Below are 16375 nucleotides of genomic sequence, written 5' to 3'. Positions count from 1 at the left end.
TTTGCTTTGTAAGTAAAATTGCACAGAAATCATTAAAATAATTGCCAGTTTTGCAGTTATGATGATGATAATGTAGCATTACCTGGCATTTTCAGAGGGTAAAATTACAATCTTTTGGTTTCCCAAAAGCAATTTATGTGCTTCTTCATCAGATGTAGTCAGCAACCTTTTTAAGCTGTGGGCCGGTCCACCATCCCTCAGACCATGTGGTGGGCTGGACTGTATATATTTGGGGGGGGGGTGAACGAATTCCTATGCCCCACAAATAACCCAGAGATGCATTTTAAATAAAAGGACACATTCTACTCATGTAAAAACACGCTGATTCCCAGACCGTCCATGAGCCGGATTGAGAAGGCGATTGGGCCGCATCCGGCCCACGGGCCTTAGGTTGCCAACTGCTGGTGTAGACAATACAAAGCTTGATGGACTTAGACAGCTAACTCGGTTTAAGGCAGCTTCCTTAGTAGAATCCTTTCCCGCCTCCGCCCCAGGCAGCTGATTTCAGGTTTCATGCAAGAGCAGCAAACTGCTTATTTATTTTATTATAATCATTGCACTTTTATAACCTGGACAAGGGCTCCTGGCTGTGGGATTTTAATGCCTCGGGTGCCAAAGCACCTTCTCCAGCCTTGGGCCACCTTGACTTTGATGGAGGGGGTGGGCATTTTGCTGCTCAGCCACTGCGCGCTGCTGCTGCGTAAAAACCCTTCCCTGTGACCCGCTGGCTGGAGAAGGGCGTCGCAAGCGCGCCATGATCGGCTTAGCCGGAGCCACTGACCCGCTGCAGCCTCTTCTCTCTTTCCCCCTAAGTGGGTGGCAGGCCGGGCTGGCAGGGTGCTGCATGGGCGCGCGGGGAGGCGATTCTGCCCGAGCCACCCGAAAGGCGTGCTGCTGGGGATCCCCACTGCAATGCGGTCCTCTCTCCGCCCATCCTCTCTCTTCCTCTCCCTCCGCCTGACACCAGCCGTGGCCCGGAGCCAAAAAAAGAGAGGAAGATAGCCTGGCGCTGATCTAGTGACGTAAGGGAGGCAATAACTCGGGATCTTTCTTCCTCCCCTCCCCTTCCTTCCTCCCTCTTCCCGATCGGCGGCCTGCATGCCTCTGAGCGCGTGCAGAGCGCCCATTTTCGCTTTTGCGGCGTGTGTCACCACGTGTTGGCGCTGCGCGCGGAAAGCCTCCTCGCGCCTGCCTGCGGTTTCGGGTTTCACTTCCCTCCTTTAAAGGCTGCGCCGCGCGCCCAGGCGCGCACACACACAGTCACACACCCGCGCGCCTCTGTCGCAGCAGCGTCTGGTCTCGCCCTTTCCCCTCCGCTGCCAAGAAGAGCCAAGCGGATCGCATCCTCTCCTCGCCCGGGAGAAACTTCAGGCAATCCTCGTTGCTGCTCAGTGAAGATGCGGACCTCGCTGCCTCTGCTGGCGGCCGTGGCGCTGGCCTTGGCCGGCTGGGCGCAGGGCGAGGTGGTGGCTACGAAGGGAGGAGAAGAAGCCGCGAGCTTCGGAGACTGCGACGGCTTCTTCTACCAGCGGACACCCCCCGAGGGGCTCCAGGGGCAGTCCGGGGATCAGCACGTGAAGATCTGCCAGAAATACAACCAAGAGCCGCGCTTCGCCACCCTCTACAGCACGCGGGACAGGATCCCCCTTTACGCGGCTTTTCTGTACACGGGAGGCGGCCAGAGCGGGGAAGAGAGATGGCTGGTGGAGCCGCAGGTGAGGAGGGAAGTGGCGGGTGGTATTACTGATGATGATGATGATTTCTATCAATATGTTGTGAATCGCCCAGTGATCTTTGGATGAAGGCCGATACACACATTTTATTTATTATATATATATATATACACACACACACAACACACAATATCTGTCCTTCTCCAGCAGTTCCAAGGCTGGGTTACAATCTAAAATTCATAATTCAAAACAGTTAAAATAGATTATAGGAACAGTGTAAGCTGGCCAGTTTTCTTTTTTTGTGTGTGTGTTCTGCGATATTATGTTGTGAACTGCCCTGAGATCTACGGGTATAGGGCAGTATACAAATTTAATAAATAGAACAAGTGGGGGGGGCAGGGGGAGTGGATTTTGCAAAGCACCAGGTCAGGGCAGCTTGCTGTGAAACTGTTTGCCGCCATCGTTGTTACTTAAGGGAAGCTATGGGCTTTGGAACTCGCTGCCACGAGAGGAGATGGCTTTTTTCGTCTTCGAAGGAAGGGATTAGGCACCAGAACAGAGCCTGGTACTTGGATGAGGCCAGTGCCCTGGTCTTGACAGGTGCCTGCGGCAAGCCTGTAAGCAGGAGAGGGTGCCGCTGGACAGCCCTGCTTTTGGAAACCATGAGAGAGGATTGGCTGTTGCCTCCCTGCTTTGCTCTTTGCCACTGTGGGAAGGAGGATGCAGGAGGGGATCACCCGGCAGGGGCACGTAGGTCATTGGAGGTTAGGCATTTAATGGCCTTGGAGAGCTCCCCTCCTTCGCACTTCAGAAGGCAACGGCCATTACTTCAAAATGTGGTAAGCCAGCAAGCCAGCCTCCTCCCTTTTGATTATTCAGCTGGCTGAGACTCCAGACTTCTAGTGCGACACCGTTGTGCTGGGTTTGTGTGTGGAAGACATAGCTTCAAATGTGATCTCGGAGCCTTCTTCCGTATTCTAGGGCACCTTGGAGACCAGACAGGGAGCTATATCCAATCCTGGCTTTTTTTTTACCTGTGTTATCTTTCTGATGGAAGTGTTTGCTGCATTCTGGAGTGACGGCTCGTCTCTTCTTTCTCCCCCACCTGTCTACTCCGACTGCCAATTCCAACAGCAGTAAGGTTCTCCTCCTCCTCCTCCTCCCCTTGCGCATCGAGAGCATATCCGAAAGCACATTACTTTGTGCTGCGAGATTCAGAGCACAATGATGTCAGGGGGAGGATTGTCACATGGGGTGGTGGTGGCTCCATGTGTCTTTTTCGTTGGCCCTCTCTGCATTTAGCACATATTCATGGCAATCCCATTTTATACTCTCAAGAACCCTGAGAGTTTGGTTCGGTTGAGAGGCAGTGTCACCAAAAGCCACCCATTGAGTATCATGAGCGGGGATTTGAACCCAGGGCTCCCAGTTCATTGTTCATGCTGGCACTCTCTTACATCTTAAAGTGGACCCATGCTTCTGACAGCGATCGATCGTGCAACTTGCCAAGGCATGCACCCGTGTTACACCCATGTAGGGGCCTCTCGAATGTGTACTCGGGGATGTTGAGAGTTGCCAGGAGGCCCCTATTCCTCTCACGGAGCTGAGAAGAGGGATTGATTGTTAAACCGCTCTGGGGATCATAGCTCTGTCAGGGAAATCTAGGCTGAGACTGGCAAAGCCATACTTGGGCCAGGTGGGTGAATGGGAAAGAGCAGCCTTGGGGATTCCCCAAGGAAGGGGAATTAAAAAAAAAAACCCCGCTGCAAAAGCTTGGGAGCTATAGCTCCTACTTTTACAGATGACAGTTTTCAGTTTGAAAGGCTGTTGGGTCCAATCCTGGCTTAAGGATAAAGAGCCCCAAGAAGGGAGAACAAGGCTGCAGAGAATCCTGGGAATTGGCGTACTAGAAGGTATAGCTCTGTGAGGAGTAAGCTACAGTTCTCAGGGTTCTTTGCCAGGGGTGGTGGCATATGAACTTCGTATCTATGGGGTGTAGGCTGCCTAGAAAAGGCCGCAAAGTTGCCCGTCAGCCATGAGCACCTAGAGAGCAGATTGAGCAGCTGCACACAGGTCAGTCTTCCTCACTGTGGAGCAATGCCAATTTCTGTTTAATCTGAAGCAATTGCTTCTAAATTTGCACCTGTTCATGTAAATTGGCAGATGCAAACTTGTGCCTTCTTTTTAATTATGATGTTGCATTTCCTCCCTTTGGGAAGTACAGTGGTGCCTCGGGTTACATACGCTTCAGGTTATATACGCTTCAGGTTACAGACTCCACTAACCCAGAAATAGTGCTTCAGGTTAAGAACTTTGCTTCAGGATGAGAACAGAAATCGTGCTCCGGCGGCGCAGCAGCAGCAGCAGGAGGCCCCATTAGCTAAAGTGGTGCTTCAGGTTAAGAATAGTTTCAGGTTAAGTACGGACCTCTGGAATGAATTAAGTACTTAACCCGAGGTACCACTGTAGCTACCTCAGGAAGGAAATTAGAAAGTGTACTGATAGAGTCTCTTAGCAGGCAGGAGGAGCAGAACATTGGCTTCATCATACACACACACACACACACACACACAACCAGATGTGGGGGACCTTTGGCCTTCCAGATGTTGTTGGACTACAACTCCCATCTGCCCCAAGCAGCAAGCAGTGGTCCAGAAGTCATAGTCCCATAACACACCTGGGTGAACACAGCTTATTTCTCCCCAATATGTATAATTAAGAAAAATCCAAGAAACCAGGTGAGGGTTGTTAGGGATGATCTCCACCTTCCCCTCACATCTGGCAGGGTTGCCAACATTTCTTTCCTCATCCAGCAAGACTCCTGCACCTGCAACACCTGTATGGCAGGCAACAAAGAACTATCGAAAAGTAGAGGCATTGTCACACGGCTGCACATCTATGCTGGAGGGAAATAATTGTTCAGCTCAGTTTCCTCCTTTTGGGTCATGTCTACAGGCAGAAGAAACCTCGGCACTCTTGGCTAAACCAGAGGTGGGAGCCCCTCCAAGAAGTTGTTAGACTACAACTCCCATCATCCCCAGCAGCCAGCATGGCCATTAATCAGGGGATGGTGGGGGTTGTGGTTCAGTGACACCTGCAGTCATTCTTTGGGGGAAGCTATGGTTGCTTAAGGGGACACAGGTGGCGCTGTGGTGTAAACCACTGAGCCTTGGGCTTGCCGATCAGAAGGTTGGCGGTTCGAATCCCCACGACGGGGTGAGCTCCCGTTGCTCGGTCCCTGCTCCTGCCAACCTAGCAGTTCAAAAACACGCCAAAAAGTGCAAGTAGATAAATAGGTACCACCCCGGCGGGAAGGTAAACAGTGTTTCCATATGCTGCTCTGGTTTCACGAGAAGCGGCTTAGTCATGCTGGCCACATGACCTGGAAAAACTGTCTGCGGACAAACGTCGGCTCCCTCGGCCAGTAAAGTGAGATGAGTGCCGCAACCCCAGAGTCGTTCGCAACTGGACTTAACTGTCAGGGGTCCTTTACCTTTTTTTATGGTTGCTTAAAGTGGTGTAACATTGCTTTAAATGTATACAGTGGTACCTCCAGTTGCGGACAGGATCCGTTCTAGAGCTCTGGTCGGATCCCCAGGTTTCTGCAACCGGAAGGACCACTTCTGTGCATGGTAGAGCACTTCTGTGCATGCGCGCACGGCGAAACACTCCTGGGTTTGCCGCTTTCGCAACCCGAAGGTTACGTTACGTAAGCCGAGGTGCTACTGTACTGCGGACGGAGACAAGTGCCCTAAAGTTTGAGTAGCCAATCTGCAGCAAGGGGCCAACAGGTGACAGAGACAGTTTGTGGCGCACCTGGGCGAAAGTAGGCGGAACCACAGGCTGTCTGTGGCGCAGAGCCAGCCTTACATTCCTAGCTGCCTATCCAGAGCTGTGCTCGCTGCTGTTGCCTGTTCCCAGGCTCAGTGGAGGAGAGGTTAAAACCACACAAGCCACTGAGATGGGTGGGGCTGTTCTTGCAGCGTGCACTGCAGCGACTTGGGCATGCTTGCTGAGAAGGATGCACATGGGTAGTTGTCAAGACTTCCTGTGCTTTGAGAAAACCATTGGATGCAGGAAAACAGGAGGAAGGCTCATAGCTTAGTGGTAGAGAATCACGCTTTGCATGCATAAAGTCCCAGGTCCAATCCTTGGAATCTCTAGATAGCAGCTTGGTGGCCGTCGCAACACCTTGCGGGAGCAAATCCGCTAGTTTTAACTCTATGTTGCATGAAGAAACTGCTTTCTTTTGTCTCTCCTGAATCTTCCAACATTCGTCTTCATTGAATGGCCCCGAGTTTTAGTGTTATGACAGAGATCCACCGACTTTCTCCCCAACCCCATCCATCATGCTTTCGCCACTTTACTTGGCTCCCCCCCCCAAACTAAAAATACTGTGACCTTCCTCATTGGGGAGCTGCTCCAACCCCTTGACTGTTTTGGTTGCCCTCTTCTGAGCCTTTCCCAATATCCCTTTGGAGGACAAAATAGGAGTGTGCGCAGTTTGTCCTTCTGGGAAGGAGCGTCTGTCGTCGCTGATTTCTTGGAGGACCTCTGGCCATGACTGTGGTTCCCACAGGAAGGAGTCGGAGGCTGTCTCCTGAGGGAGCCAAGAATGGTGCCAACCTCTGCCCTGACCCCTGCGGTACACAAATAGTCTTCTCCAAACAGACAGAGGCTTGACTCCAAAAATGAACAGGGAAGGAAAAAGGCAAGAGGGGTGGGCGGTCGTCAGCTATTCTTTGCACACAAACGCATCCCATTGTCATGGCCCCTTGCTTATCGGCAACAGAGCCGTCTGCAGAGGCTTCAAGAGGGGCATTGTCTGCCCAGGCCATTAGCCTGTTTGGCAGCGATGCTTTTAAGCATGCGCCTGTGCCAGCTGATGCTCTGCAAGGATCGCCCTTTCAGCTGCAGGGACATGCATAAGGCACTTCCTGCTAGCCCCAAGGGGGGAGAAGGGCTTGTTACCACTCTAATCTTAGGAGCTGTAAAGGGAAGCATCAGCAACATTCAGAGGCAGATACCGCTTGCCTCTTGGGACCTTGAGGAAGCAAAACCTCAGAGATACAAAACTGGCATGCCAGTCACAGAGCCTTTCTCCCCCACTGATGTCACTGTCAGCCTGGCTCTCTTAGGGTTGTCAGCTGTGGGCCAATTATCTCACCACAGGAGGGAAGAGGCTTTTTAACTTGGAGCTGGTGCAGCACAACTGGGCAGGGAGAAGTTTCTCCTCTCGAAAACTTGGGGGCATCCAGCAAAACTGACTCTGTTGGAAGATTCGGGACAGGCGCGAGAAAATGCTGCTCCATGCAGTGCACTATTGAACGGTGGCGTTTTCTCTCACAGGAGGCAGCAATCGCCACAAAATTGGATGGCTTGGGAAAAAAGGATTAGATTGGGGTTTCCCAAACTTGGGTCTCCAGCTTTTTTGGGGGGGGACTACAACTCCCATCGTCCCTAGCTAGCACTGTTGGTGAGGGATGATGGGAATTGTAGTCCCCATACAGGTAGGGAAACCCTGGATTAGATAATGGAGAATTAGGCCATCAACAGTTACTATATGGCTGTGTTCTTTCTACACTGTCAGAGGTGGCAGGCCTCTGAACACTGGTTGCTGGCAGTCCCAGGTAGGAAAGACTTTTGTTGTACCCGGGTTCTCCTTGGGAGATTCCCACAGACATCAGGTTGGCCACTGTGAGAACAGCATGCTGGACTCGATGGGCTTTTGTCCTGAACCAGCAGGGTTCTTCTCATGTTCTTAAGAGGCATTCTCCACTTCCTCAGTCCTTCGGGGAGTGGTAGAGGAATGTGCAGAGAGCTTTCAGCCAGCTAGCCCAGGGGGGAAGGTGTGTCTGGCAAGGTTGCCAGAAAACAATAAAGTATTTTGAAATAAGAAACATTGGCTGTGGTGCAGGGCACAGCTGAAACCCAAGGTTGCGGGGCGGGTGTGTTTGCAGAAGAGACTGGTTGCTCTTTTCTTCATTTCCCGAACTCGCTTTCTTTTGCATTTTCTGCTTCAGGCTGGGAGAGAGCAGATTTCTGCAAACCGCCTGTCAAACTGGATGGCAGTGGCCTGGTACATGGATGCAACCCCCCTCGCTTGATAACTGCAGTGTCAGATGGGTGGCTTGCATGTCTAAAAGCTGTGGACAGTGCTTTTGTACTCTCCCCTGAAAGCCGGTGCTTCTCAGTGGAGGCAGATCACACATTCAGCGGACAGTGGAGCATTTGAGGGTAGGGTGGGAACTGGCTCCAAGCATGGAACAATTAAGTGCAAGGAAACATAGGCATGTCTGAAACAGGCCTGAGTGAGGCTTTGCACTTGGGCATTCACATTCTAAGTTGAGAAGACTTGCCCACACTGAAAAGTGTCGCCAGTCATTTGTGATGCTGTTGCCGTCATGGTGATGTGGCTAGGGATGGGCGAATGTGCCAATCTCAGTTTGTCATTTTAGTATTTTAAATTCTATACGTTTTAAGGTACGGTTGTAAAACTTTACTAGTAGTTTCCTCTTTTGCAAGCCGCTTTGAGGTTTTCCCGCAACCAAGCGGTGTATACATTTTATGAAATAAATAAATGGAAATTCAAAAATTGCAAAGCCATTTCCCCTAATATAACGTTTTTGGGGGTATATTTTCATGTGTTTATACGCACATTTTACCTTTATGTGTGCCTCTCATTGCTTACCTAGACTAGAGAACTGCACAGCAAATTTGGGGAAACGTGAAATTTGGAGGTTGGCTGGGCTTTCTTGGTCCGTGCATTATTCTGAAAAGTGCAAATTTAGATAAGTTTGCATTTAAACATAAAGTGCATCAGATCCCACCCCTAGCTGCCAGGTACTGGTCTGATCTGATCAGGGAGGATACAAAGGAGTGCCGTGGGATGTGTTCTGGACCCGTTCTACCTGAGGAACTGCATGACAAAGCCGGGTGCAGAAGTAGCCCCAGAGCTGGGGCGAGTGACATAGTCAGGCCATCTGCTCTGTGAGATTGCAGAGGCTTTAATTGCTGGGGACCCGCATCAGATTACAGGCAAGGGGGCAAAGCACATGCTCTACCCCAGCCCTTGAAATACCAAATAGCCTTTCTAAATACCAGCGAGAGTAATGGACATAAATTTTTAATAGCCGTGTGTTCAAGACGGAAAGGGCAGGAAGCTGCAGACAAAAGGGCAACATCTGCTAGCGCAACAGAGCGGCACAAGATAAGATGCCCTTGCCTGTGCTCCTGTTCAGCTACCCACGTCCATGTGTACACACATTGTTGCTAAAGAATGTTTTTATCCAGGGTCGTGGGCAATAGCTTAGCTCTGTGTGTGTTATGTACAGTGGTTAAGAACTTAATTCGTTCTGGAGGTCCGTTCTTAACCTGAAACTGTTCTTAACCTGAGGTACCACTTTAGCTAATGGGGCTTCCTGCTACCGTCTCCTGATTTCTGTTGTCATCCTGAGGTAAAGTTCTTAACCTGAGGTACTATTTCTGGGTTAGCGGAGTCTGCAATCTGAAGCATCTTTAACCCAAGGTACCACTGTATTAGGCTGTTTCATAGAGGATAAGTCTAGAAACCACTGTGATAGCTAAGCTGAGCCTCTCTGCAGAATGGCAGCTACCTGAGAATATCAGGTGCTAGGAACGAATTGAGAGGGAGTGGCGTTCACTACCTCATGCCTTATTTGTGGCCTTCCTGGGTGCTTCTGCCTCCGCGGACAGAACCGGAAACAGAATATGGAGCTGGAAGGAAATTTGGTCTGAACCAGGCTCATGTCATGTTCTTACCTTTCTTCCCCTATCACTGTAGTCTGTGCCTATGCACGACTGGGCCACTTTTTCTCTCTCTCAGGCTCTTTCAGCACCAGCAGGCATGGGTTCAGCAGGTAAAGTTTTCCCCTGTGTCAGGATGATGTGATGGGGGAAACGTGTGGAATGTCAGCCATGCATGCAGCTATTTAAGCTGCAGGAATTCAGCTTGGGTTGAGAGGGGTTAGTTCTGTGTTTTGTCAACTCCTCCCTAGTCCCAGCCTCTCAGTACATTGCCTCTTCCTTTTGGAATCCTAAATATTCCTCTACATATTCTAATAAGGGGCATTGAATTTCCTCCTACTCTTCAGCACCTACCGTAACTTCCCATTCCCCTCTGACTGACCAGGAGATTCTCTTTCTCCAGCTGCTTAACCCATTTCACCCCCTCCAACAATCTCTGGTGAAGCACAGTGGCTCCAAACTATGATTTTGGTTAGTCTTCCCTAACCAGTTGCCCTCTAGGTATCTGGGACTGCAACTCCCATCAGCCCCAGTGTGTTGGCAGGGGCTGACAGGAATTGTAGTCTGAAAACCAGGAGAGCAACAGGTTGGGGAAGGCTGATTTTGGTGACGTCGCTTTCCAAGTGTCCCAGTGGACAAAGCACTGGATTTGGAGAAAAGACTCTGGTTAAACCTCTGACCTCAGTGTTTGGCTGCAGATCAATAACCGTTTTTCCTCAGCTTCACATCTCTAAAGAGGGAAGAACACGTACCTGCGTTTCTGACTGAGTTGGGCATGGGGCTGAGATAAAGTTGGCAGCAATATACAGTATCAGTAGTAAATAGCAGTTGCTGTCCCATTTTCCTTGTTCCAAGTATTTAGTTACATGAAGAAAACTTTGGATCACTTATCCAAAACCTAATACATAGGCTGCAATTTGAGAATGATCGCAGGATGTTGTTTGGCTGATAAAAGTGAATGAGTATAAAACTAGCAAACAGTGGACACAGGTACACAGCCCCTCCCCTCCCAATACAGTGGGAGAAAATGGTGGTACCCAAGGATTCCATTTTGGCGGCAAGATTCCATTGAATTCCATTTTGGCAGCAAGAATGCGTGTTTCTTTATTAAGATAATTTCTACCCTACGCTTCTGTTCCAATAGTAATATTCAGGGCCAAATGTAGCCCCCTCCAAGAGACCCCTCTTTCCCTCACAGAGCTACAATTCCTAGAGTTCCCTGGGAAGGAGAGCTTGATTGTTAAACCGCTCTGGCTATTGTAGCTCTGTGCGGGAAATAGGTGTTTCCCGAAAACTCTCGGCACCCTTAACGAACTGCACTTCCCATGATCCTTTGAGGGAACCAGTGACTGCTTAAAGTGGTATGACGCTGCTTTAAATGTTTAGTGCACATGGAGCCTAAAATAACGGTAGTGTGGTCTTCCCAGGTTCCCCTCCCTCCAATTTTGACAAGTAGCCGCAGGCTGTGTCTGAAAGGCACATGAGGCCCCCTCTTTGCTGAAGTGAAGGAGGTCTAGATCTAGTCAGGGCCTGGATGAGTGCCCACTTGGGAACCACAGGGCTCATTGATGGGAAAACAAGTGTGATATAAATGTAATTAGTAAAACAGAAGAGGCTCATCCAACTCCTGTTTGGACTAGTAGCCATGGCTGGCGGGGCTGTGCGTGCTTTTGCATGGGCGGTGGTGGTCTGGGTGCTGAGAAGCATTCTCCCCTTGCAGCAAGCTGGTACCCATCATTATCAAGCTTAGTGTCGTCCTCTTTGCAGGAGCTGGAGAAAGAGAGGAGGGATGTGGGTGAGGACCGGGTGGTTGCTAGGCAACCGCAGCACAGCTAACCAGTTGTTAAGCAACTGCAGCAATCGGGAGCCATCCTTCACGGCATAAACAGCTCCTGCTCCCTCATTAGGAAGAGAAGAAGGGAAGAACATTGTCCAGATGCTTCTGTAATTGCAGGCAACACAGCGCAGGGGGATGCTTCCGCCTGTTAAATGTAAGAGGAGCTAACCTGATTAGCAGCAGTCAGGGCTTGGTTTTTGAGCTAGGAATCAGCACTGGAGACAAGGAACAGCCATGCGCTCTCCTGGAATACGTAAAGCAGTAAGAGACTGGAGGAGTGGATGAAGCAGATAGAGAGATGGTTGATACTCAATGAAGTTGAGTATTGGGGGTTCAGGAGGACAGGCAAAAGGAGGTGCCTTTTTTGTAGAGCACATAGTTAAACTACAGAATTCACTACAAGATATCCCAGTGGCCACCAACAACCCATCAGCCCCAGCCAGCATGGGCAATGGCCGGGGTGATGGAACTTGAAGTCGGTAGCATCTGGAAGGTCAGAAGTTACCCCACCCCATCCTCATCCTAGAGACTCAACGACTCCCAGCCAGCCAGCCGAAGATCTGGAGTTAAGGACAAGGTGGAGAGACTATTGCTTGCAGGATGGCTGGAGCCCCAGTCCTTGTCTGCTTAGAAATTACACAGTAGCATCAGAAGGACTATGACAGCCTTGCAAATAAGCCCACAGACGTTACTAGCCTGTTTCTTCTTTTTACCAGCCAACTAAGAAGCTACTAGTTTGCATCTTTGGTTGTAACAGAAGGAAGTCCCCTCCTCCATAGTCCTCATGAGAATTCGGGCTACTCGCAGGGTAGTTGAAAAAAAGAAAATTGACTTCTACCAACCAAACTGGTGGGATGGGTGGAATGTTTGTCTCTCCTCTGCCAGCCGGTTTGGCTTCCATGGTGGCCACAGAGGAAAGGGCTCTTCTACCTTCAAGGCTTGCATGGAAGCCAGGTGGACTAGCAAATGAGAGAGAGGGCAAGAGATGGACCCATACTTCCTCTACCAAACCACTCACTCACCTGTATGGAATCTCTGATTGCCTCTGGGTACCAGGTGAGCTATGAAGTACAAGGCTAGATGATGCACATTCCAGGAATGGCTCTTAAGGATGGAGGCTGACTGGCCATGATTCACATTGACTCCCTGACATTCCATTCATTTGTATGTGTAATTGAGTTGTTCCAAAAGCTGGTTCTGATGTAATCTCTGCATCATACACACATCAAGCTATTTACAGTGTCATTTGGAAAAGGTCATTCTAGTGGTCACTCTGTTACTAGAGACCTCTGGAACAGGCGCATTCCTTTAGGTGACTCAGGAGAAATGTGTCCTCAACCAATGTAATAATCTGAACCTGGCAAAAAGCTGTGTAATGTAAGAGGTGTGTCCACCTGTTCAAAATTCTACATTGATTGTGGCAAAGGCACTGATTGGCCAAGTTGGCATGGAATGCTGCTTACGGATATTCCAACTGCTCAATGAAATGAGGTTGTCAGGATGTTTGTAGATCAGCTTCTGTAAGGGAAGGGAGAACTGCCAGTTTGGCTGGAATTGTAATAACTTTGTTATTGTAACAACCTTGCAAGAGGTGGGGCTTTGCAGGAGAATCTAGGAATAGAGATGCAAAGGGCCAGGAAGCCCTGAAGGTAAAGTGAGGAATAGGTCTCATATTAAAAGGTAGCAGCGTTACTGGGGATACTGTTGACTGTATCAACATAGAGGTTTTATTAATAAATGTTGTGTACAACAGTAGTTGTATCTCGGTAATTTGGAGACAGCAGTAATTACCAGTGTGTCTTTTAAATATGATGGGTTGGAGCTAATGCTAGTCCTACTCAGAGTAAACCCATTGAAGTAAACATACATTAATTTCAGTGGGTCTACTCTGAGTAGCAATTAGTTGAATGCAATCCAGGGCATGGACGTAGCCAGGATTTATGTTGGGGGAGGCAGGATTTATGTTAGGGGAGCAGAACTGAGCTATCTGTGACACGTTTGTCAGCTAAGTATTTTTATTTATTTTCTTGATGGGGGGCAGCTGCCCACTGCCCCCCTGGCTACACCCCTGATCCAATATTGAGATTTATGGAACCTTGGATGGTGATGAAAAAGTTTTTGAACCATAAAGTTACATTGCATGAATTGCAAATTTTTCAATGTCAGGTTTTGACGGTTTTTTAAATAAATTTAAAATTCAAGACTTCAGAAATACCACAAACACTGAACTCCAGCTGGTTTTGTGCTGAATTAGAGAAATGGCTGGCAAGTTTTAAATCATAAACTTTTGTTGTTCTTGTTTAAAGGCTTGAAACAAAATGTAAATTTTGAAATTAGACAGTCTTAAGATTTCTAGAATCTGTATTGTCCAGGAAATTGCACATAGGGCCCGAGAAATTTAATGAGTGACCTTTGTTCTAAAATCCAGTTATTTCTCTTGTTCGCATTTTAGATCGATGATCCTGAAAATGGCCTGGAAGGAATGATGCCGGAAGTTGAGGTCACGGGTTCAGTGGACAACTTGGGGTCTAAGCAGGCCCTCACAGCAGACTACGTGGACTCTGGCTATGAGAGGGGGCAACTAAACCCTAGTTCTCTTCATAAGGGCGACCACGAGATAGCCACCTACACACTGACCAATGCCGTGCCATTGACCCCGCCTCTCCATGAGATATGGCACTGGGAGATTGAGAGCCTGGTAGGCCAGGCCTTGGCTCCACACTGTGACAATGGAAAGGGACTCTATCTTGTTTCCGGGGCAATTCCTTCCACCCTGAAAGTGAAGGACAAAGTCTCTGTCCCTGAGTCTCTCTGGCTGGCCGCCTGCTGCGATGATGGCTCCAAGACCTGGTCTTTGGGATTTATTAAGCAGGCAACTGCTGAGAATCGCCTGGAAGACCTCACTGTGGAAGCCCTTGAGAAGAAGCTCCACGCAGGAGCTCAACTGTTTAAGAACCACTGCGGCCAAGACAGACACGACCCCAAGAAACTGGAGGAGGTCCACCATGCTGTGAAACACGTCCGAGCTAAGGAACCGGTGCCACAAGCGAAGAAGTCCACCACAGGCCAGCACGCCGGCACACAGCCAAAGGAGGAGAGCGGCTTTCTGAAGAAGTTATTTTATTTCATCGTTACACCTATCTTCAAACTGCTGAAATTGGTCGTCTACCTGGTTGTCCATATTGTGAAATACACCTTCTCTCTCCTGTGGCGCCTCATCCAGACAATCGTCGGAGGGGTGTTCACCTTCATCAAAGGAATTGCCACAGCGCTGCTGAATGTCTTTGTTGACGTGGCTCGCGTGGGCGTCAACATCCTGAACGGCATTGCCAAAAACATCTACAGCGTCCTGATGGTTACATACAAGATTCTCAGCATCCCTGTGAGTGTGATACTAGACATCGTGTCCTTCCCTTTCTACGTCCTGGGTGCCATCCCTACAGTCCTCCGAGATATCGCCTCAGGTATTGGTGGATTATTCTTGCTGGCAATTGATGCCACGACAAGCATTGTGACGGGCCTAAATTACATCGTTTCGCATTTAGCCAAAAGGTTCCTTCCTAAGATTTACGATGCCTGAAAAGCGGTGTGAGAAAGTGAATGGCTATGAAGAACTCTGGGGAAAGAAACCCAAAGCAATACTTTCCGATATGTTGCTAATCTCCTGCTGTTCCTATAAAGTATTTATTTGTGATGACATTAACAGTAATGAACCGATGTTCTGGTAACATGGGTGAGCTTCATGCCCCCTTCCGCTCTCGAAGGGGCATTTTATGGCAAAATTAAATGTTCACTTATTGTAAAATGTTGCACTTTGGGTGGCTGGTTGACCTTTCTGTCTCATGTCAAGTCTTTTGAGAACCAGGAAAAGTTCTGAACAGGAGAGAAACCTTCATCCTCTCTACTAGAATATATGAAAATGGTGGATACAGAATCCTCTGCAGTGACTGAGCCTGCCAAAATACTTCTCTTTGTAGTAAGTTTGCAGCATAAGCAGAGAACCTTACTGGGGGCAAGGGGTTTTTAGAGATTTTGAAGAAATCATTTTCCCAAGTCAAGAATTATCCATGGAGAGGAGAGTCGCTTTCAAAATTTCCCTTTTTGGTTTAGGCTTTAACTCAATGATAAGAGAGAATCCTTGGCATGTCGTGGGTCCCACATTCAATCTTTGACACCTCCAGTTAAAATAGAGAACTGGGCTGGAAAAGACCCCAGTTGAGCGTCTGTCAAGCAAAGGATACAGCATTTGGCTGGCCAGTGCTCTGACTCATTGTAAGAATTATTTCTGCACTTTTTTGCACTACTTCCGCCTTCCCCCCACTCCTCTGGCAAATAATAATAATAATAGTTATACCCTGCCCATCTGGCTGGGTTTCCCTGGCCACTCTAGGCGGCTTCCAACAGAATATTAAAAATACAATAAAACATCAAACATTAAAAACTTCCCTAAACAGGGATACCTTCAGATGTCTTCTAAAAGTCAGATAGTTGTTTATTTCCTTGACATCTGATGGGAGAGCGTTCCACAGGGTGGGCACCACTACTGAGAAGGCCCTCTGCCTGGTTCCCTGTAACCTCACTTCTTGCAGTGAGGGAACCGCCAGAAGGCCCTCAGCGTTGACCTCAGTGTCTGGGCTGAATGATGGGGGTGGAGACGCTCCTTCAGGTATACCGGGCTGAGGCCGTTTAGGGCTTTAAAGGTCAGCAGCAGAACTTTGAATTGTGCTCGGAAATGTACTGGGAGCCAATGTAGGTCTTTTAGGACCAGTGTTATATGGTCTTGGTGGCCACTCCCAGTCACCAGTCTAGCTGCCGCATTCTGGATTACAGTGGTGCCCTGCAAGACGAATGCCTCGCAAGACGAAAAACTCGCTAGACGAAAGGGTTTTTCGGTTTTGCGTTGCTTCGCTAGACGAATTTCCCTATGGGCTTGCTTTGCAAGATGAAAACGTCTTGCGCTTTTTTTTTAAAGCCGCTTGAAGAGGCACAGTTGCGACGGACCGTGCTTCGCAAGACAAAAAACATCGCAAGACAAAAAGACTCGCGGAACGAATTATTTTCATCTTGCAAGGCACCACTGTAGTTGCAGTTTCTGGGT

The 16375-nt window shown here is 49.0% G+C and overlaps 1 protein-coding gene across 1 annotated transcript; it reads left to right on the top strand.

The window, feature by feature from the left end:
* The first annotated feature begins 819 nt into the window (after positions 1 to 819).
* On the top strand, positions 820 to 15082 carry ENDOD1 (endonuclease domain containing 1). Its single transcript, XM_081197683.1, has 2 exons — positions 820 to 1715; positions 13730 to 15082. The coding sequence occupies exons 1-2, from the start codon at positions 1398 to 1400 to the stop codon at positions 14855 to 14857; spliced, it is 1446 nt and encodes a 481-aa protein (XP_081053809.1). The 5' UTR covers positions 820 to 1397; the 3' UTR covers positions 14858 to 15082.
* The last annotated feature ends 1293 nt before the right edge of the window (positions 15083 to 16375 follow it).

Source organism: Podarcis bocagei (assembly GCF_964188305.1).
Source record: "Podarcis bocagei genome assembly, chromosome: 6".
Classification (NCBI taxonomy): Eukaryota; Metazoa; Chordata; class Lepidosauria; order Squamata; family Lacertidae; genus Podarcis; species Podarcis bocagei.
The sequence above is the reverse complement of the archived record's forward strand: the minus strand, read 5'-3'. Positions and strand labels throughout refer to the sequence as shown.

Coding starts and splice junctions, on each gene's coding strand:
- ENDOD1 (XM_081197683.1), top strand. CDS start 1,398: ATGCGGACCTCGCTGCCTCTGCTGGCGGCCGTGGCGCTGGCCTTGGCC. Junction 1,716..13,729: donor GATGGCTGGTGGAGCCGCAG/GTGAGGAGGGAA, acceptor TTCGCATTTTAG/ATCGATGATCCTGAAAATGG.